Below are 22,289 nucleotides of genomic sequence, written 5' to 3'. Positions count from 1 at the left end.
AGTAGTCACAGCCACAGAAAAGCTGGGAAAAGAAAGCCATACCAATCCACACCTGGCTGCTTTGGCAGGAGCCAAGATATGCCAACCAGCCAAAATAGTTCTGTTGGGTGAGACTGTTGACAGTACTGTGGAAGAGCACAGCACAAGAATCCAGAGAATCCAGAATCCACAGCCACAGCAGGTCATTTTAAATGCTGCCCAGGCCATGATCATGTAAACTCTTCCTGTGACTTGTGCCCACTAGCAGTACCCCAGTCTGTCACTTGCACATCACCTGGGCTCTGGCATTAAAGAAGACTGAGCTTCTTCAGGAGTGAGCTTCTCAAAGGAAGATAACTTGGTTAACTAAGTTAATATTAATTGGCTTTAAAATTCTGTCTGAAACTGTATGGCTACAAAACTTCACTGTGCTCCTTCAAGAGGAGAAAATGCCTAAATCATTGACTGGGCAACTCTTACTTCTCACCTTCTGCCTTCAAGGTTCAGAGGGGTTTCAGTGTGCTGAGCACCCCTGCCCGCTTACCCTCCCTTCTGCCCGTCTCACCAGCTGACCCTTCTGGTGGAATCCTCAGAAGGAGAGGATTGCACCAGAAGAGCTCCAAGAGAACTTGATTTATAGAGCACTTGAAGGAAAATAATTTGTTCTGAAACACAGTATACTGCACACACATTCTCACTAAGTGCATGAAGATGAAGGAAGGAAAACACAGCTGGCAGCTTCCCTGTCCCTGGGCTCCTGCTCTGCAAGAAGCCCCATGTGGGGAAGCCCAGCCGAGCACCAGCACCACGCTAACCCTGCTGCGTCTGCACTCAGGTTTGGAGGTCATGGATCTCTCTCCCAGGTACTCTGGTCCCAAATCATTTAAAGATTAAAGAGCTCTCAGACCCTGAACACAACTTGATCCTTGGCAAGACAGACAAACAGCAGAATTCTCACAACAAATGTCTGCACTTCCCACAGCTGAAATCCGACAAATACTGCTTAACAACATAAACCTGGAAAAAGCCACCACTTTGTTATCAATGCATTTTTAGTGCATTTCTTGCATTTTCCATGGCAACAGCAGTCAGAAAGGGCAGAAGGTGCTGTTCCCATATCATTCCAAGATTCTTAATTTAGTTTTTTTCCTTCATTGTTACCAATACTTCCACAAACTGAGAGGAAGTGTTAATGAAAACACAAAAATCTTCCTGGGAAAAACACAAAAGAGAACTTTATAATGTGAATGCAAGGAAGTTACTTTTTGAAGATGGGTTGTAGCATCAAGCAGGTCAGGAGAGTAGACTAAAAACTATCATAATCATCAATTCTTCATACCTCAAGTATAGATTAAGAGAAAACCTATCAGTATGGGATTGCAACATTCATCCATGAAGAGAACAACAAGCCAGAGCATGCTGTGCACACTGTGTCACCCCAAGCCAGCGCTGTAATATTCTGCACCAGGGATCAAAAAGAGTGATCAGCTTCACTCCTGCCTGGTGTTAGCACTGTCCAATTTAATTCCTGGTTGTGACACACACACGGAACAAAACAGAAACGCTTCTAATGCAATCCTTGTTCACTTGATTCACCAAAGGTACAACTCCAGGACGAACTTCAAAGCCTAAACCGTGCACAGCAGTGATTGCATTGCAAGGAACAGGCAGTGGTCTCAGCAAGACCTGAGTATGCTGAACACCAGGAGCACGTGCTACTGTGAAACAACATCTCCCCTGCCAAACAGAAGAGATTTGTAACTGCAGCAGAGTGCAAAAGAAAACAGAGGGCAGAGCTCTCACCTATTTCAGCAGAGCTTCATAGCAATTTACAGAGCAAAACCAGGCAGAGAGATTCAAAAAAGCCAGACTTGTCCTCCCTCAGCTGAATGCACTGAATGCACTTGCTGCTGTGCTTGAAGCAGACCATCTCTCTGTACCTATTCTGTTTATGCAGAGAGAGACAATGCACAGCACACCTAGCACAACTGCGTGATTTGGAGGACTGTCCTAAAATCTGCAGTAGTGTAACTGTGTGTGTGTCATGGAAACATCCTATTTAAAGTCCAAATAAAACCAGTACTTCAGAATCCCCAATTATTTTATATTCAACTTAGGAGCAATGCTTGCTCTTTAAAAAAAGAAGGAAAATTATCACTATCAAAAGGCTAAATGCTTCTTTTCAGACTTAATATTTTAGAAGCTTACCTTGCAGCCTTCACATGTAATGACACCATAATGGATTCCTGATGATTTGTCTCCACAGATCTTGCATGGAATAATTTCAATTTGAGCTGCAACAGAAGCACGCAACCAGTTAATTACATTTTCTTTTAAACACCTTATAAAAGCATTCCCTGATCAGCATTTGTACAGTGAAAACTAATAACCTGCTAAACATTCTACTGCATTAACTATTCATTGCTGAACTGCAAGGATCCCCTAGAGCTTTGGACTAAATTATGGCTGCTCGTTATATAATAGCTTTTGGGTTATTAAAATGGGTCATTTGAGAAGGTGTTTAAGAACCCACAAGAAGGCTAGAATCAGCATTTCAAAGCCAAAAAGAATAGGAGAGTTCACATTTTGGCCAAAGAGCTAAGATGACACTAGAAAGGTTTCTTCCAACTGTATTCATGCAAGACCATAGCAGGTAATGTTAAAGCTTGCCCTGCCTGGAAGCAAATGCACCACGTCCACCACAGCCACCAACATCCACCCAGCTCACACGACTGGCCAACCCTAAAGAGACGTTACAAGGTGAAGAGCAGCCCCATTCTGCATGAGCAGTCCAAAACTTACCTATCTGAATAGAAAGGGAATTATTGGTACCTATTTGTGTGTTATCTACCACAGAACAAACAGGCAGGAAAACACAGCAGCACTCAGTTTACTGAAACCAGAGGAGCAGGCACAGTCTGGAAAATGCCATTCAGTTATAAGGCATGAAAGCATCAATGTAGTTTCACACATGTAAACCCACCCACTGAATGCAGTTTGGTGTGCGACTAGCTCTAAACCGAGCACCTTCCCATGTGAATACGCAGGCCCAAGAAGGGACTCCTGCATGCTCAGGGACACCTCTCCACTGCTTGAGGAGTGCATTGGCTGAAGTTGTTCTGCTGGCAAGTCTGGACAGGCCGTGCAAAGGCAGTGAGTGCTTCACGAATCCAACAGCAGCAGGGCACACATCACACGTGCTTGGGGGTCTCACAAATACCACCACACACAGGTGGGTAACTGAAATCCCAGGAAAGCCCCTGCTCTGCCACACTGTGTTAGGATGAAGCTGCATCAGTGTTCTGGACAGGGCTTAGTTGGAACGGTACAAGAGCAACTCTTGCTGTGTCTGTAACTGTGGCACATTAACAAGTGCTGTTCACCTCCTTGAGGAGCTCAAATCCATTCACAAGATGCCTGACTGTTCAAGAGAGCTCTTCTTTCATCCAATTTACAGTTATCCAATCTGCGACAACACACAAAATCACATCTAATACTCCTGTCTTACAATGCACTGGCTTAACTTCAGTTCTACTCTGCTCTCAAAAGGTCATGTCCACACTAAAAACATTTCATTCTGCATGCCACTGAATACCTAACTGGCTGCTTATTATTAATCAAGAGTCATCTTGCAGTGCTACTGTGTGCTCCATTCCACTGCAGCACAACACAGCTCAGGATCTGGCCCAAAGCAAAGGATCCTTACAAAGCAGAAGCCTACAGGACTTGCAGGACAGCACCGACTGTGCTAAAATATCCCTTCAAAATATTCTCCAGGTGACATCAAATGCAACAATGTGGCAGCTGAGCAGCACCCAGATGGGACCTATTAGCTCCTGGGAAGCCAAGAGCAGCTAAAGTACTCTGCTGGGGAAGGCTACAGGGCTTTGGACAGGCAGTTCTGTATCAGCAGCTTTCCAAGCAGTCCCACACAGCAGGACACCACTGGTATCTGCTTCCATCACAAGGACCTTGGTATCCCTGACCTTCAAACCCCACCCTTCCTGCAGCAACAAAACAACAGGCTGAAATTAAGAGGTCTATTTAGGACACTTAAGGAAGGAAATACTTCTTCCCCAAAAATGGTTTTAATTTCACTTTGCTTTCAGCTAACACATTAAACACAATGGAGCAGGAAGCGAACTAATAAAAGGGAAAAAATAATGTGCGTGCTGTTTCATTAATGTGCTACATTAATTATTACTGGAGCCTCCTATGTTTATGAGCTTGTGGCAGAAAGGGTGGCATAACCCCCTCCCTTCACATCAACAAATTGGAGAACAGACTGAAATTCACAGAAACTCAGAATTTGTATCATGTGCAGTTCAAATTCAGAGAGCAATCCTGTGGGCAAATTCCAGAATAGCTCTATCAAATCCCAGTTGTGCCTTTTCAACATATGATTATTTTTCTCCTGTGCTGCAGTGAATCAGCAGCCTTCTGCAGCTCCTTGGACAGGGTAGTGACAAGGCTTATCTCCACAGCTACATGGCAATGCATTTTTTACATTTCACTTTTATATACATAATTACTGCCTTATTTTGAATAGGTATGATATAATTGGATCTAGTTTATCTACAATCTCCAGCATGTTAGTTAAATCACCCATGAAGCCTGCCTATGCAATCCCTATTTCTTAACCAACAGGACATTTGCAGAGCGTTTCTGAAGGAATGTAACATGCCTTCAAAGTGATGGCCTAAAGCTAGGTTAGTAATAGTCTAAAAGGTGCCATAATTAGTCCCAAATGCATTTTCCAGGGTGCTTTACTGGTATAAGAGAATCTCCACAGATTCTCAGGCTCCAGCTGTGCCAGCATTTGCCCAACATCATTTTTATGAGCTCTGGCACCAAATCAGGTATAGTTTTAGAATTCCTGATTTCCTCAAATTTACATCTTCAAGGTACTTACTTTCAATTAGGCGCACAGCATTTAAAACTGCAACTTCATGCTGCACTCAGGGATGCAGGACAATGGGATGAATCTCAGAAGCACAGATCGCTGGGGACTGCCACAACCAATTGTAGTACAAATTAATGCACAGAGAGATCAGATCAATTACTGCTCCACGTGGTGCCTGTGCAAATCAACTCATTGAAATGGAACCCCTGTCGCAGGTTCATACACTTCCCATACAGCATGAAAGGACTTAAGATACTTTAAACTTACTAAATGCAAATTGCCTGTGCCAAGATTATGCATTTTTTCTTACAAGGGTGAAAATATTTTCCCCACTTTTAACTTTGACATGCAAATATGTACTTGCTAAAACCTTGTTCTTATGCAAACAAGGCAGGTGGGAAATATTTTTACATGTCAAGAATATGTTCCGACTTGGTTTCTCACATTCCCAGAGTTACTTAAAGCTTCCTACTGTGCTCAAATTAATTGTACCTGTTCTCTGCTTACATTTATTTATATGGTATATTTTTCAAGATTACATAAAATACTCTAATTCATGCTTTAGACTAGAATTAGCCTAAATTACAGTTTACAATTTCTGTCTCCTGGGGTGGTGCTCAGGCTGATTCAGGCTGGTTCATGCATGAGCAAATTATTTCTTAAATATGAACTGCAGAAAAAAATAAACTCTTGTGGTTGCTTAGGAACTGCCACAGATACCCAGGTGACAGATGTAGTTTGTACTCCCAGATTAAAGACCTAAGACTCTTTCACACCCTGAAATAACAGTGCTCCACAATCCTACCAAGGCTGTCCTGTGCCAAAGGTAGCAAAGAGGAGGAATAAAAGCCAAAACAAACCACCAAGAGCAACAAATGGAAGCTGGAGCACCGAGACCCACCACCAAACAAGATGCTCTGAAAGGGGCCCTGAGAGAAAGAAGGGACCTTCCAAGGGCTGGAAGCAGCAGTCCCTACAAACTGATGTCAAACAAGCTCATCTCCGCAGCGAAGGAGATGCTCCTCCGCCATCCACCAGCACCCCTCAGTTCATGTGCCTTCACTTGCAGCTGTTCCTGTCACCAGACTGCCTGGGAACTGCTGTAATGTCAGATGAGCTTCCAGAAAAAGGAGCGTGGACCCCTATCTGCTCAAAATCAGACTGAGCAGGAACTTGAGCCCAAGTATTACAGAGAAAAAACCCCAGTGGTTTTCCCCCTGAAAATTTATTCTTCCTCCATCCACTGTGTCTTCACACAGCAACTGTGTGAGGTAGCTCTGGTATGCTTAAATAACACCACTGCCTCCGCCTAATTCCTAGGGAACACGCCAGCAGCCAGCCAGTGGGAGCACTCAATGACATCTTCTGCTGGACCTGGAGAATGTGCCTTAGTCCCTCCTGCTCCAGGGGAGCTTGTTCCCCAAACCTGGAACAGTTTCACTTGGGTTTGCCTGCCTTTTCCAAGTTCCCTCCCCCCACCAAACCCCCTAGACAGCCTCTCCCATTTTATTAATTCCCACATCATGAAATGTTGCTTTATTCCTTGTCCAGTTTTTTCAGTAGAGAAGCCAGAAAATCTGATTCTGTATCTGTAAGGAAATGCACTGCACAACTCATCATAATCTTTGATTTCTCTCTTCCTAACTCACTGGGGCAGACAGATCAGGGCAAGAGCCCGCACAGCCAAGCAAAGCACAGGTCACCTTTCTCCCCAGCTCTGTCACTTTAACAGAAACACTCAGAGCCTCAGCACAGGAAAGCGTGTTACCAGCTCACCTTGAAGAACACACTTTTTTAAAGAAAAAAATTGTTTTCCGAAGACAGAAGTTTTTTCCTCCCCATTGTGAATAAAATGCTTGTTTCTAGTTAATTAATGGTCTTGGAGTAGAAGAAGGATTTTTCCTTTCCTTCTTCTGCTTTCACACTGTTATTTTAAAATTGTACATGCACACAATTGACAATTTTTCCCAATTCTCAACAGGTAGAAACCTCAGATTTGGTATCCTGGGAAGGGCTCTTCAGTGAATGCAAAAATTGGTCCCACGTCTGCCCTTTAGGGGAGATCCACACAGCTGACCTGAGTGATCGAGAAATTTGGGTAATTAATGAAGTTAATTGTCTTGTCTGCTCTAGAGTGAAGGCACTAAGAGAGGAAAGGAAGAAGGAAAAAGGGCATATGATTCATCTTATTCATAACAGACAACATGAACCCTTGAGTGGAGAAGCCTCCTCTTCACTCAACAGTGAAGGAATTTAATGATATTTTAATTACAAGCCTAACTTTCAGAAGGTGAAAGTCAGGTAAATCCCACTATGTCTTACTATTTCTGAATTTAAAAATGAGCATTTTCTGGAAAGGAAAACCTGTGCAGGAGGTGCTCCCTCCTGCCAGGGTATGTGGAGTCCCAGCTGCCTGGCACCACCAAGACATGGGGACTTGTGAGGAGCTCTGGCCACAGCTCCCAAGGCAGCCATGTGCAGGAATTGCAGGGATACCCTCCTGCACTCAGCATGGAGGGACTCAAGCAGATGCTGCTGGGTCTGCCAGACCAGTCCCTACTCCTCAAAGCCTCTATGGGCATTGTGCATCCTCCTCACATGCACGGCTCTCCAGGGAAAGCATCCCCAGCTGCCCACAGCTGCCCAAGGCTGCAGGGGGTACACACAGCAGGCAGGGCTGCAGCTGGCACTCCTGGGGCTCAGGGCACTGCTTCAGGAGCAATCCCTCCCTGGCTGCAGCAGCCCTGCTGAGGAGCCCTTTCCCTGGAGGTGGCTCACCTGTGCCCAGCCTCTCTGGGTGTGTGCAACTGTGCAGCTAATTCAGAAGGGCTCTGCAATGCACATGACACACACACAAATTGGGCCAACCTGCTTCTAGAGGGATGCAGTTTGTGCCAGACATCCCTGCTAGTGCTGTTTGTAAGTATATTGATTAAATTAGGAGGCATACATATTCAGTGACATATTCATCCATATTCATTGGCTCAAACAAGGGTACTGCATGTAATGTGGTATTTAAAGCAACATGATATCTGATCACAAACTGAATTAACACGGAATGATTTTACTATATAATATTCTAATCTTCCTGCATTTTCAGCTTCATTACCTAAATAATTTGCTCTGTCATGTACCCTAAGTAATTTGAGCTGGCTGCAAATTACTCGCCTCCGAACACCTGCAGCTTCCAAAGGCTGCAGTTCCACCGAACCGAGCACTGGTGGCAGCACAGCTCTGCCCACCCCATCCCTGCCCTCCGTGAAGTGACCATCTGTCCCCTCACACAGGCCGGAGAACTGCAACCCCCCCGGGCTGCTTCTGGGGATGCTGGGCGCTTGGGAGACATCTGAGGCCGTTTCAGAACGCACGGTAAGTGTCTGACCAAGAGCCTGCCCACTCCTCCTGCGAAGGTGTGTTTATTCCATACACAATCCCCACCATAAAGACATTCTGAGCAGGCCCCACTGGAGACTGCAGCGACAGACCTGGCAACAAATAGCTCCAAAGAACTAACAAAAGATCTGTGTCTCATGGCTGGATTTTCCTGGGACCCAGTAAGGTTGAAATTCCAGTAGAAGCCTTCCCAGCACATGGGATATTCTTTGCACCTTCCTCTGCGTTACAGATTCTCCTCTCTACAGCTGAGCCTGGCTGCACATTGTCCCCCAGGGGGGTATCAGACAGCGAACTTCCTCAGATTTTCAATTTTCACATCTTTGGAGCTGCTGATGCTCTCAAGCTTGGCCGAAATGTTTTGGAAATGGGGAGGACTGGGGTGATGGGCAGAAAACCAGACTAACACAAACAACCTTTCCAAGCCTTGTTTCCTTAGGAAATCACACTGGTAATAAAATAAATACTGAGGTTATACTGGTACAAATCCTTTGAAGTATGTGGGTGTGATGGGTGGAGTAGAAACGAACATGGCCACCAAAGTATTAATTAAAAGAAAAGTATGAGCAACACGTCAAACACAGGGCAGAAATGCTGCAATGCTGAGACGAACTCTGTGGGCCTGGGCACATCTGGATCCCTCAGCAGGTCACTGACACTGCTCAGCATTCCCAAATGCTGCAAACATCCATACTGAAGGAGATACAGGATAAATAGCATGGTACCACCTGAGCACTTCTGGGGCCTGGAAGACTGACTTTGAGGAATCAGTATAAATTCCTTCAATATCTGTTTGATTTGGGCACATGGAAGGGAACAGTGCAGTAAGAGCTCACATTCCCATGCCAGGATCACTGATGTTTAGGATTACAAAATTTTACTGACACATATTTCAATTTAAAGAACTAGAGCTTTGCTATTACATGAAGCACTGGCTTTAACAAAGACACCTGAATTTCTAATGAAAGAAGGCAAGATGGAAAATAGTTTGGGTTTTCTAAAAGGCAAAACTGTTTCAGTGAAGTTGTTGTGGTGTGGTCTCTATTTTAAATGCTATATTCAAATAGCCAATCGCTGTAAACCCTTAATATCATAATATCACTGCAATATTCTGAACTCCTATAAAGAAAAACCAAAACAATGTGCCAACACAAACAATGGACGACTTCTGCAAGTGTTCAGGAACACAAGCTAAAAAGTGACTAGGGTTTTTAGAGGAACTCAGATGATGTTTGCTCCTTCTTGTTCATGCGTGCAACACTACATAATTCTATTGTCCTCCTGTATAACACTCCTATCTCTCCACTCTTTTGTCTTTATCCACCCAAAAACATTCTCACTCTCCTGACAGAGCAATGAATGCAGCTGAAAGCAAGATGATTTGATTTTCCTTGTTGGAGGAATAACAGGTAGATACAACTGCAGCCTGGGACTCTGGCCACATTATTAAACCACACCACAGACCAAACTGTAACATCAAACCACTGAAGTCCAAGCCTGGCCTAAACCCACACAGACAGGCCTGCCACATGCACAGGGTTCTGTTGTCCAGGACCACAGATGAGCAGTTCTTGGGACAGTCAATCCCTTCGTACATCCGGGGCACGCAATCAGCATCTTCCCACTCCACGAAATCTACGGAGTTCCCCAGGCTCCAGCTTTGTCACTGCTTCCAGGAACTTACACACAAATAACGGAGATGGCAGAAATGTACAAGAGATGTACAACTGCACCAGCTTCTTCTGGGGATCCCCTTTTGTTCCTCACCAGGCACATCAGACAGACAGTAACAACACACACCTACCAAAGGTTGAAGACTGATGATTTCCTCACGGTCAGAACAGACTTCCAAATTCCATAAAACACCAGTTTGTTTCTGGCACACTTTGGCTTCTCACTTTCTTGGTGTCTCAGGTGCTTATGAATAAACATTTAATTATTTCATTTGCCTCTTCTTCTCTGGTTGAAAATTAACAGTAGTTACACTGGCTACGATGAACAGAGCTTGGGGCATAATTGGTTTCACCAGGCTAAATGGAATTCTTGTTAAATAAAGCAATTCAGAAGAAGTTTTTGATAAGAAAACACAGTGACACTGAAATCATGTGATCCTCTAATGAAATATAATATAGTTTTAGCCATAGCTCTGAACTGCATATCAAGAACTAGGTGCTACAGAGACTATAATCTCCCTAGTGCTGCTATGCTGTGGGCATGGGGATGCTAGCTGGTGTTTCATTTCCTCTATCTATGTAAGCAGCACAATCATCCTTTATCTCTAGCTCTACCTCCAGCTGCCTCAGATGCCTGGTACTTACTGCCAGATCTTGCATTTTGGTCTTGTGATCCCAGGGACCGGTGAGCAGAGCTCCAGCCCCAGGAACCTGCAGCGTTCTGCACTGCTGAGAGAGAAGCTGCTACAGAGCTGTACAAGAGGAAAGCTGATGGCCTCACTTCTACTACTTTCCTTTTTCACTTTCAAAAACAAAGCTTACAGGTCTAATGACACACCTACAAAACATCTCTCTTGATAATATGACAAAATACAAGTTTTAGGAGCAAAATAGGTGTAAGCTATTATCACAGGAACTGCCAGCACTGACGTTTGCTGCTCTAATTTGCTACTGCATTTATCCAGTTATCCAGTAAGCAGCAAGCTGGGGTTTGTGTGAATGCATCATGGTTGTTTTTACAGGATTCTAGAGTTCACTCATGTTTCAACATTCTTAATTTCTTCCTCCAGATGATTACTAACCTGGAGCAGCTGTCAAGACACACACCTGCAGCAGGGCACAAGCACAGTTCTACTGTGACCCAGCCTGTCCCACCCACACCAGCCAGTGCATACGGTCTGTCAAATGAAAAATGACATGGAGAACAAGCTGGGGGCCAACACGTGTGTGTGCACTTTGAGGCACTCAAAGTGCCCTTGAATGCTCAATCACACTCAGGTTTCTAGTAGTCTTTGACACTTAGTGTTCTCTCTCATTGGGAAAAGAAAATCTACACCAATTTCTGCTTCCTGGTGTCTGTATGCTGGTCTTTCATTATCTGCCACTAATGGAGGGGAAAACAAGAAGTGAAATCTGCAGGAGAACAGGATTAATTTATTTGCTGGAGTTAGCTAGACAATACTAAATGAATTCTCCCCCTTTCATCAAAAAGAAACCTGTACTGTATTTGTAGTTCTGCCCCATTTCCTAAATCTCTGGAAGAAAGTAATAAAGACTTGACTTAAATAAAGTTTTGAAGAAATGTAGCATTTTACAGTGACAAGTCCAAATTACTGTAACATCTTCATCACAAATTAATGCATAGAGCCCCTATTGGATGTAATTTTCTACTCTCAAGTGCTGGACCTGGTCTTCTGAACACTGGAATTGGTGAACTCCAACACTGTCCTCCCATCTTCTTTTCCCCTAATTACTGCACCGGCTTAGGGGAAAAGCTGGCATTTCTGTTTATTTGCTTGTAGTAGGAAAACAAAGAACTTATCAACCACTCACCAATGTTAAGCAGCACTTCAGCAAGTCAGCTACAACACAGCCAGCACAGCTCAACAAGCTTTGCCTGAATTAGTTCTCCTAGGCTGCAAGCAGCCTTAAATGACCAGTTCTCAGAGGGGAATCCTTGTGGCCCCTGTGTCCGAGGGGAGAGCTCTGTACACAGGAGCAGGAGAGGTGCTCAGGTGGTACCGGAATTCCAGCAGCTCTCCTTAAGGAAAGGTCTTTTAGAACAGCTGGAAAGTGTCTGACCTCCTTCTCTACAACATGAGAGCTCCATCAGTGGATGTTTTAAGAACCTACAAACACTTGGGCTGTCCATTTGCAAAACTGCATCTCAGTTCAGTGATCGTATCAGGCTGCGTACCAGAACAGACCAGGTGACTGATTGAAAAAATCAACAAGGAAACAACAAAACCAAACCAAACACACAGACCTGACAAAAAACAATCATTTGCAACATAGTGTCAAAATTATTTAGAATTTCAAGGACACTCTTTTGCAAGGCGACGGGCCTGGAACCTGAGGGAACTGCAAGCAAGGATCCTACAGCACCAGCTGGCAGTGGGTGGGTACCACTGCAGCCTCACCACTTGTACAAATGTGTATCGAGCTTTCAGAAGAAGCACTAACAACCCCTGACACCACCCCTTAGAAGGCTGACCCTGATTAGCCACCCATCCCCAGCACAGGTTCTCCATCACAATGCCCACGATGCTTTCCTTGCTACTTCCAGTTGGCCAAGTCAAGTTCCACTTGAACAGCTCTCCCCTCGGAGAGAGAAGAGCAGCCTGGGAGGACTATAGAACTAACTCAGAAGAGGTGACAAAGCAGTGGGAGCCCAAAAAGCTTCCTTTCACAGTGCTTGCCATGATTCAGCCTCGTCCTGCTGTTTTACCAGGCTGAATGGATTTTATAAAGGGCTTGACCTCTGCAGAAATTGCAGGCTCTGTCACTGTGCATGGAGAAATGGGACTCTGCATGATTAAGTAAAACCAGACAAACGTGGCTGGTGCAGAAACCACATCCCTACAAGAGAGCTGCACTTTGATGAAAAACTACTCAAAACCTGAATTTTATTCTAGAAGAAAAAAGTTGCAGGGAAAAAAAAGAAAGTATTTCATCCAGACTAGAAACTCTATCATTCTGATGTGACTACATATGCATTTTTAAGATATTTTCTTTTTCTTTTTGGCTGTACATGAATTTGATGTCATTAAAAAGGCTTCCTTTGATGCTGTATGCCAAGTAGAATCATTAGTTTCTCACAAAGGTGCACTCTAAATGTCTAGTTTAAATTTTCATTTTCGGATGATTCATCTAAAAGATGAACAATAACAACCAAAACCAACTCCAGAAGTCTAAACAGTAAAAAGCCTTTGAGCTGCACTCACTCATTTATTAACTCCCTCCAACGCCTCCTTCCTGGATTCATCACCCAGCAGCCAATACTGAGTGTCAGTTCTTCAACTCCACCTGTGATTTATGGCTATTGCAAGCAAATCACAACCAGATTCCCCCAAACCCCACAAGAGGTTCTCCTCAAGTCCATATTCTGCATCCTTCCAGCCTGACACTGGGTCACTTGTTTTTAATACAAACATGTTTTCCACTGTGGGTATTTCCAGTGTATGTGGGTGGGTTTGCCACAGCTCCTCTTTGTGCATCCTCTGCAGGGGTCATCAGAGGAGGAGTGAAACTGAGGGACACCAGAAGAAGCCACATCCTCAGCTACTCCTCTAGGTTTTGAAGGGGGAGCACAGAACAGATTAACTATACCCGTGTTGCCTCCATTTCAAAGAAAATATTGCTGAAGTTCAAAACCAAGCAGTGGTTTACAGCTGATACGTGTGTGTTTCCTTATACATATTAAGACACGAGCAAATACATTCGATATTAGAGAAAGCTCATAGCCTTTTTTTATGACAGAAGGTCAAATCTCTGCTGAACACAATATACTTGTTTTTCTCTCCAAGAAAGACACCTCATTCAGCCCGTGCCCCACCTCAGAGGGAGCAATGTGGCATCAGAAGGATTCCTCAGATGTTCCCCCGGAAAAGGGCACAGGAAGAAAACAGTATGACCTATCCCCAAAAACTGCACCAGGGAGAACATACAAGATGCTATCACTGGAGATGGAAATCTTATGGGCTCTGGCTTACAACAAAACAAATGCACCATCAGTCTATCAAACAGCTTCAAAAACATTTCTGTCACAGAGAAAGCTTTATTCCCAAACATTTCCTTCAAACCATACATTACAGTGACGTCCCCCCCCCCCAACTATGTTCACACTATCTCTCTGGACTTAGCTCTGTTTCTGAGCCTCTTTACACCCTCCTGATGTCTATATATGATACACTCAGTGTCTGAAAACAGTCTTCATTTCATGACAAGAATCATGAAAGAAAAAAATGTAGCTGCCCACAAAAACGTTTTAGAAAATTACAAGCTTGTGGAAAGAAAAGGTCTAGCAAAAGCTCTTCCTTTGCCACAATCAGATTAGGTGCTACGACCTTCATTAAAACCCTTTCTGCCTTCTCATTTCATAGAGTTTAATTTCCTGCCTCTTGATGATTAAACCAACTGAAAGGTGGTAGATAAAGCAAGTTTGCTTGCTGTTCCAAACAGATATATTAATGCTTTACGCTTAAAAAGCTTTCAAAGTGTCTTCAGAGGCTGATTAACAAACACCATACATAAACCCAGTCTGAGGTCAGACTGTGGCAGCAGATATGTGACTGAAACTTACTCCAACAGCTCTATTCAAGGCACAGAATACCTCCACCGCATACATTAAGGAAGCTTAAAGCTAAGCTTCACATATTTAAACACTAACAAAGTCTACTTAATGGCAGTCTTCAAAATGACAGTGGCCTCCTAATCTGCTGCAGATAAAGAAGTGCCAAGATTAATGATTACATAAGTGCATAGCAGAGCCCAGAAACAATAATCAGCTCTTCTGTTGTTATTTGTGTACAAAGGCTATTAGAGTCATCTGACATTCCAAAATCCAATTTAAAGTTGTTAAACCCCTTTCACGTACTTATTTGAGGTTGGAAAACCGAGAGGTTCAAAAAGGGAAAGAAAGGGTTTGATTTCCTAATTCTTTTCCCCTTACTGATTTTGCTCTAAGCCAAATCTCTCTTTAAGAATTGAAAAAAAAAAAAAAAACAAAAACAACCAAAAAAACCCCATAAGCTTTTAAACAATGCCTGGAGTAACCAATATTGCTATTGAAGGAATAAGGAATAATACCAATAAAACCTTAACATGCTTAGATAGCAAAATTTTAAATAATGACTACAAGCAAACTTAGTAACTATTCCACAGAAAAAGACCCCACTGAATTGAGGGTGTTGCTGACGTGTCCTGCGCAACTCTGACAAGCTTCAGCAAATCAGGGTGAGCACATGAAGGTGCTCAGGTACCAAACACCCATCTTGGTCTGTTAAAGACCAAGAATTTTGGGTGACAGAGAATTCGGTGAGAATTGTGGGTGAGAATTCTGGGTTAACACAGGCACGGCAGAACCTGCCCGAGCCCAGCCCGCTCTCTGCAAACACGGCACGGCCAGTTCTGACTGCAGCCTCCCTCATCACCGCACAGCAACTGCGGCCCCACAGAATTCCTTTAAAATCCTTCAAAACAACCTGCTTTGCTTCTGACAGGTTAGAAACAAAATGAACGAACTGTTTTCTCCCGGTTGTCGCATTTGTCCCTCGTCTCGGCAGAGAAGGGGCTGGGGAGCAGGCGGCTGTGCCTGAGGAGAACGGCGCGCTGCCTCTGAGGGGAGCGGCCATTGCAGCCCGCCCGCGGCACTGCCCCGGCGCGGAGCTCCGCCGGCTCCCGAACCCTCGGCAGGGGACGCTGAGGCCGGCCCAGCTTTCACACAGGGCGGGAATGGCCGACAGACCCAGAGCAGCCGCCGAGCCCTCAGGCTGAGGGCAGTGCCTGCCTGGCGCTGCCGGCCCTGCAGAACAAGGCCTCGCCGTGAGGGGCAGGGCCCAGAGCCGCTCGGGCCCGGCCCGCAGCCCACACCGGCAGCAGAGCAGCCCCACGGTCTGGTACAGCAGAAGGGAACCATCGTGGACTACGTGCACAAGTTTGTTCTTCACAGCCACAAAGTGCTTTTCTAGTGTAAAGGCAATTAAGTGATAACTGCATCTGTGCAGAGGGTATTCAAAATGCTAATACCCCCACCCAGATAAGTCCTCAACTTTGCCTGCTTATTTATCTGCAGCTATTAGAAATTATTGCCATGAATGCTCCCCTGCCTTCTCCCATTATCTTTGCAATCCCACTTCTTCCTCACAGAAAGGCAAAAAGCAGAGCACAAGAGCTGCACCACGCCGACCACCCTGGGGAGTGAAGTGACACCAGCAAAGAAGCATCAGCTCATCTGCAGCACAGCTACTGCCATATTCTGCAGTTCTCAAAGTCCCTTCAGCTTTTCATCTAACCTAGAGAGGTAACAAAATCTGCTCTGCCATCAGAGGCTCACATACTCTAGAAATAACAGCAGTTTGCATCATGAATTATCTAACACAATTTACCACTCGAGGATAAGAAAATCTATCCTGTTTGGTGCTGTGCCATTTGGGCACCAGACTCTAGAATTTTAATGTCTGTTATCTCTGCAATGGAGATAACACAATGCTGGTCTCAGATATCTGGCTCAAAGCTGGTTTCCTTACCTCAACACAAGACATCTTGTGTTATGCAAGACTCTTATCACATGCATTACATGTTTTCCAAGGGAAAAAAGCCCACAAAAAAACCTGGAAAACTCACTGAAAACAAAGGAGCTTGATGGAACTTACCATCAACACCTATATGAATGCTTAGTACTTTTGTTCATAAAATTCACAAAATTGCAAAATAGCCACCAAAAAAAAAATCCCCTAACAGGAAACACGGACACCTTTTCAAACAAGTCCATCAGTTTCATAAGGAGAACACAATCCCATGACCCACAGAACCAGGCAAAATACAAGTATGAACAGGAGAACACAGAATAAGATTGTTGATTGAAGTGTTGCTAAGTGTTTTTCATATATTAAAATGAAAACTCCAACTTGCTTCACATGGCTATGTTCTAAAGGCCAAATCACTCAAAAAGGTAGAAGCTGGCAATTAGTGGACATCAATTTGTGCTCCCCCCAATAAAAGGAGGCCTTATAAAATCTGAAGAAAATCATAGAAAGAGCACCTGTATTACTGCAATCGTTTCATCCAAAGAGAATCCAAACCCGTTCATGAGCTAAGCTTCATCTTTTGTCAGGACAAGAAAACCACCTTGCAACCAGAGCTGATTGAAGCCATACAATAACTTACCAAGTGATGAACACAATCTCTCAACCCTTTCAAGACAGTCTTTACCCATCATTCCTGCTGATGTCTCTTCCTATGCTTGTGTTCTGCACACATCAGAAAACAGACAGCAACGAGCACCAGGCAACTCCAAATTTTGCTAGAGTTTCAACTCTGTTCTATTTCAAAAGGCTCACAGTCAGTTACTGTACTGTCCTTGATAAAGACCCAAACCATTTAACCAGAACTCCCCCCATCCTACTCTCTGAAGAGTACTTGCAGCATAACTTTGATTATCCAAAGCTCCCAGGGGACAAATGGAAGCAGAGATAAGTGGGGGAGCAGCCAGAGGTCTTCTGAGAATAATGGAAGTGAAAGGAAAGGAAACAACTCCACAAAGAGCTGTTGGCTCCGCTCAGCCCTAAAGTTTCCCTATTCCTGAATGGAGCATTCATGAAATAAAATAAGCTTCTTTAAGCAAGCATTCCAAATGATTGCAAAAACCATTTGACAAAGTGAAGAATTATTGTTCACTGTGATACTTGACTCTCCAGAAAGAGACAGGTGTTCTTCTCACTGTAGCAATTTCTTAACCAGGGGTACAGCTGTAGCAACGTCCCTAACAGTACCTCAATGCTCAGCAAGCAGCCAAAGGCTTTCCAAATCTGTGATTCCCTAAGTATTATTTGGAAAACATTGCTAGAAGAAGTTCCAAACTGAGTAAAAAATACAGATTTATCACAAGCCTAAACATGGGGGGAGAATATCCACATAGAAGAAATCTGTTTTGGGAGTTGTGAGTGCTTCACACAGAAAGTACAAGTTTTTATTTATATTACTGCAGCACAAGTTAATGCCAATTAAGTAGGAGAGTCACTTTGGATTTAGCACAGAACCTGGCCCAGGGCACTGGCACACAGAATAGAAATAAATACTAATCATGCTTGCTCACACTGAGAGGATTAGATAACTACAGACGTAGGAAATTAAAACCACAACAAGATGACCCCACGCTCACGATTTCCCTGTTGTAGCAGATCACTCAATAGGAATAATCGACAATGTAAATTGAAATCCTCAGATAGAAATAATGGTTTTACTGCTTTATTTCTCTTCACTTGCACATAAATTGAGTTGACTATCTCTGACAATGCCATGGTTTAATATTCTAAACACACTATCTCCTTTAACAATGCCTGGAATAGAAACAAGCTGCTGAGCCAGATCCTCAAGGGTGAAAATCAACATTGCTACACTGACTTCAGTGGAAGCACATTGATCTCCACCAGCTAAAGCTGTGGGCCCAAGTGGGCAATTAGGTTTCTATTATATGTTAATTTAAATAATGTACCACAGAACATTTGCTGTACAATAAGGCAAGTCTACATTCTTCTGTGGAGAAGGGCAAGCATTTGCTGTGGCATGATGAGAGTTACAGATTCTGGTTTCAAAGAGCAGGATGAAGTTTCGGTATAAACTACTCCTCATAATAACATTTTTAAACCTGCAATTACTCATACTATACTCCTTTAGGAAGCCTATAATTATTTGTTAAGCTCTTACCAATGTCTAGTCTAGATCATAATTGCTAACACTGCCTCCTTCAAAGGAACTAGTGATTATGTTAAAATCTGCTTCTTGTTAGGTTCCTGCTACACAAAGTGTCTGTGCTCTAAATGTTATGAACTGTGTTCATTTGAGGAGAAAAACTGAACAGATTTGTGCCCCAATCCTGAATCTTTGAACAAGGCCTGAACAAAAAAACCCAAATAGAAGAATGCCACACACATTTCTTTTGAGGCTTCTGAGGTGGCCGGGTTGGAACAGGGGCCGTGGCTGACACAGGCCAGAGGACAACAGCAGTTGATGGCAGAGGACCAGCTGCAACATCCTCTCGCTCTCTTCAGCCAGGACTCACACTCCAACCACAAAACAAAAAAGCAGAAAGGTTGGGGAACAGGGTTCAGCAACAAAGATGGCAAAAAAAATTTTCAGGGGTCATGGGGCAGTCCAAGTGAAAAGGTTAAAGACACATTAAAGATATTAACAGCAGTCATTAAAAGATGTTTTGCTCTCTTCTGCAGCTATTTTTTAAATATGAGAATTCTTTTCAGTCTCCTTTTAGATGTCATTGGCACCCTTCTTCCTGCCTTAGTCATCAACAACCAAGTTATTAGCATGCCAAGGGCCCTGCATAAATTTTTGTGGACTTCTGACGTAGTCAGGAGGAGGGCATCATTCCACAGTTACACGTTCTCCTACACTGCTGTCCTTCAAATGAAGCAGCAGCATTTGGTACTTTGTTTTCAAAGCTAGATGTTCACCTCAGCACAGCAATTGGGAAGCCTGAACACCTCTTCTGAGAGAGGGATCATCAAAACAGGAGGATTCTCCCCATGTGTCTGACTCATGTGGAAAGTCATGGCAGACAGGCTCCACCTGAAGACCAAAATCACACCCACAATTCCAACTGCTCTTCTATTCTGTGGAACTACTCAGGGCAGAAAGGCAAAGGAATGTGGGCTCAGGCAGGTCAGCGTGGTGCAGGGTGTGATGAGGCATCCAGCTCCACACTTACAACACTTTATTCCCTTTACAAATGTACTTACCCTGGCAACTGTGCTTCTTCCCTGGATGCGTGTGCAACTACTCAGAAATAGTTTCATTTCAAACAGAATAAGGTTATAAAGAATCAAGCATTTTTTAATGATAGCAGCCACACACAAAAAACTTGCCATGCAGGGCAGATGTAAAATGTCCCCAGAGCAAAGACTGATCCAAAAACCTCCTCTGTGTTCTGGACACAGTTTGCCCCTGTGCTTAGTATGAGCTCTGCAAACACAGGGAAAACTCAAAGCACGTGATTGTGCACTACAGAGAAAGAAGAAACTAGAATTATTTTGGTTAAGGTTTTCATGAACTTCACCCCACTAACTCCACAAGCATTTCAGCCAGCAGAAACCCCCAGTCACTGAGCAGAGCCTCGCCTCCCTCTGCCCCCTTCAGTGGTGCCTCTGCAGCTGCACTGCCAGAGCCAAATGAGGAACACTCAGGTTGAAACTGTTCTTGGGGGATTAACTTTAACCTGAATCAGTTTCCTGACTTAATTCCCCACGTGACAGCAGAGATGCTGCTTGTGCTCACACAAGGGAGGGGTGCATTTGTTTGGCAATGCCAGCTTATGGGAGGCTAAAATACACACAGTCCTAAACCCTTGGCCTGCTAAATGGGTCCGAGGAGATCTGGGGTAGCAGGCAGAAGGACAAGGAACGCAGGGTTGGTTTTCCAAGAAACAGAATAGTCTATGAATAAGTCATTGGTTTCTATGGCCAGTATTGCTGTGAATCTTTAAGCAAGTCACTTATTTGATGTGTCAATTCCTCAGCTGTGAAATGAGGACAAAGCTTTCTTACATCACCCAAGTGTCGTAAGTTGAAAATTAATGACTGAGGCACTTGGACACTCCGGTGCTGAAGGCCAAGTCAGTCCCTAGCTACAAGAGCTGAGTGATTACTGACAGGGAGGGGCTAAGGAATCAACATATTATTTTTGGTGGACTATTTCCTTGGAGGATAAATGAGAGTAACTGCTACTTACTTGATTGCAAGGAATTGAAAGAGCTCTCTGTAGCTCCCTCGTGGGTGGACACCTAAACAATGAAATAGCCATGACCTAATTTTAGTCAGAAACCTTATGTCACAAAGAATTTACAGGGAGGCGTCTTCCTATGTGCAAAAATAATTGACTGTGCCAATGTGCTAATATAGCTGTACAATATTTAGGGATAGACTGCATCCCATTCTCCTTCCTCATATTCCCAATTCCAAAATTTCTGACAAGAAGAGATGAAACATGATACAAAACATCATAGGATTAGGACTGAGAGAAATTCTGTGAACACGTTGCTTCCAGCCATCAGTATGATGGAATCAGTTCAAGGAAAATTTACATAAACAGAAACATGAGGGTGGTAGATAACATTATGATCAAATTCACCTTTTGTGTGATAGAGATGATGGAATTTCACTCAGCAGGTTTTGTACAGACCAGCTACACTAGAAGGCACTTCTTTTTTAAGTGCCATAATTATGCACACAGAGCCATCAAGTGATAGAAAACACATCCTGATTCTAAAAGAAGTTGCTCCAACAGCTTGTTTTCCTCACAGTTACAACCTGTCCTTTCCTTCTAGCCTGAAGTTTTCTGACTTCCTTCAGAAGCAGATGGGAAACATTTCTTCCTCTCAGGCTAGCTCATGATTGCTACTACAGGATTGCAAAGATGTGACTCCAGGTCCCTGTGCTTTAACAAGGATCGTGTGTGTGAGCCACAGAACTATCCCAGAATTGGGCACACACTCAACTCCTGTAAAATGTGCAGGACTTGCTGAACACACCACGAGTTAAATGACTGAACAGCTTCACAAAGCTGGGCACATCCTTTCTGTAATTCAGTTCATACCTGTAGAACATTAGGATTAGAGGCTTCCTATCTGTGAGGATCTATTAAATACCATACTGTGCTTGGATACATGAATAGGAATAGAAGCCACGTAAATACTTCAAGTGGTAAACAGTGTTTCAAGTCTTACTGAGCTTATTATGTCTCAAGAGCTCATTAAGTCCTTGCTAGATTAGAAGCACATATTCAAAAACAAACACCAACCTAAGGAAAATAAGAATTCCCAAAGACAGCTTTAAATTGAAGTACCAGCCTCAGGATTTTTGCTCCTGCCTCAAGATTTTGAGGCATTGGGCTGATATTCTAAAATCACTGGAAAGGGTTAACACTCAAATTCTGTTTCCTTAGTTCTTTGGGTCAGGGCATCAGCCATAAATAAGAATCAGTTGTACCAGTTGTACCAGTGAGTTAAAAACAAGCATCACTAGAAAGTGAAAATCCTGCACTACCAAATCACAAGGCAGACTGCAATGTCTGCAGCCAGCATGGTACCCTGCACTCAAACCAAGAGGAATTTTGCTGGACACGTACAGGGTGGGACTGAGCACACCTCAGCCAATTTGCCAATGACACCAAGCTGTGCAGAGCAGCCCAGCCAGGGGCCTCTGTCTTAAGGACCTGCACCTGCTGGATGGAACAAGGCCACGGAGATGCTGCTGGGCAGCTCTGCTATGGAGACAGACTGGGAGAGCTAGGGCTGTTCAGCCTGGACAAGAGAAGGCTCCAGGGAGACCTTA

The 22,289-nt window shown here is 43.8% G+C and overlaps 1 protein-coding gene across 1 annotated transcript in view; it reads right to left on the bottom strand.

The window, feature by feature from the left end:
- RORA (RAR related orphan receptor A) overlaps window positions 1-22,289 on the bottom strand; it is a 66,321-nt gene that overhangs the window by 22,034 nt on the left and 21,998 nt on the right. Inside the window, exon 2 of the mRNA XM_084213717.1 lies at window positions 2,188-2,273. Within this exon, the coding sequence (XP_084069843.1) occupies window positions 2,188-2,273 (86 nt within the window). The remainder of the gene's footprint in view (window positions 1-2,187; window positions 2,274-22,289) is intronic.

The sequence above is a fragment of the Fringilla coelebs genome (assembly GCF_963513975.1).
Source record: "Fringilla coelebs genome assembly, chromosome: 12".
NCBI classification, from domain to species: Eukaryota; Metazoa; Chordata; class Aves; order Passeriformes; family Fringillidae; genus Fringilla; species Fringilla coelebs.
Note: the sequence above shows the minus strand (reverse complement) of the source record. Positions and strands in the feature narration are given on the sequence as shown.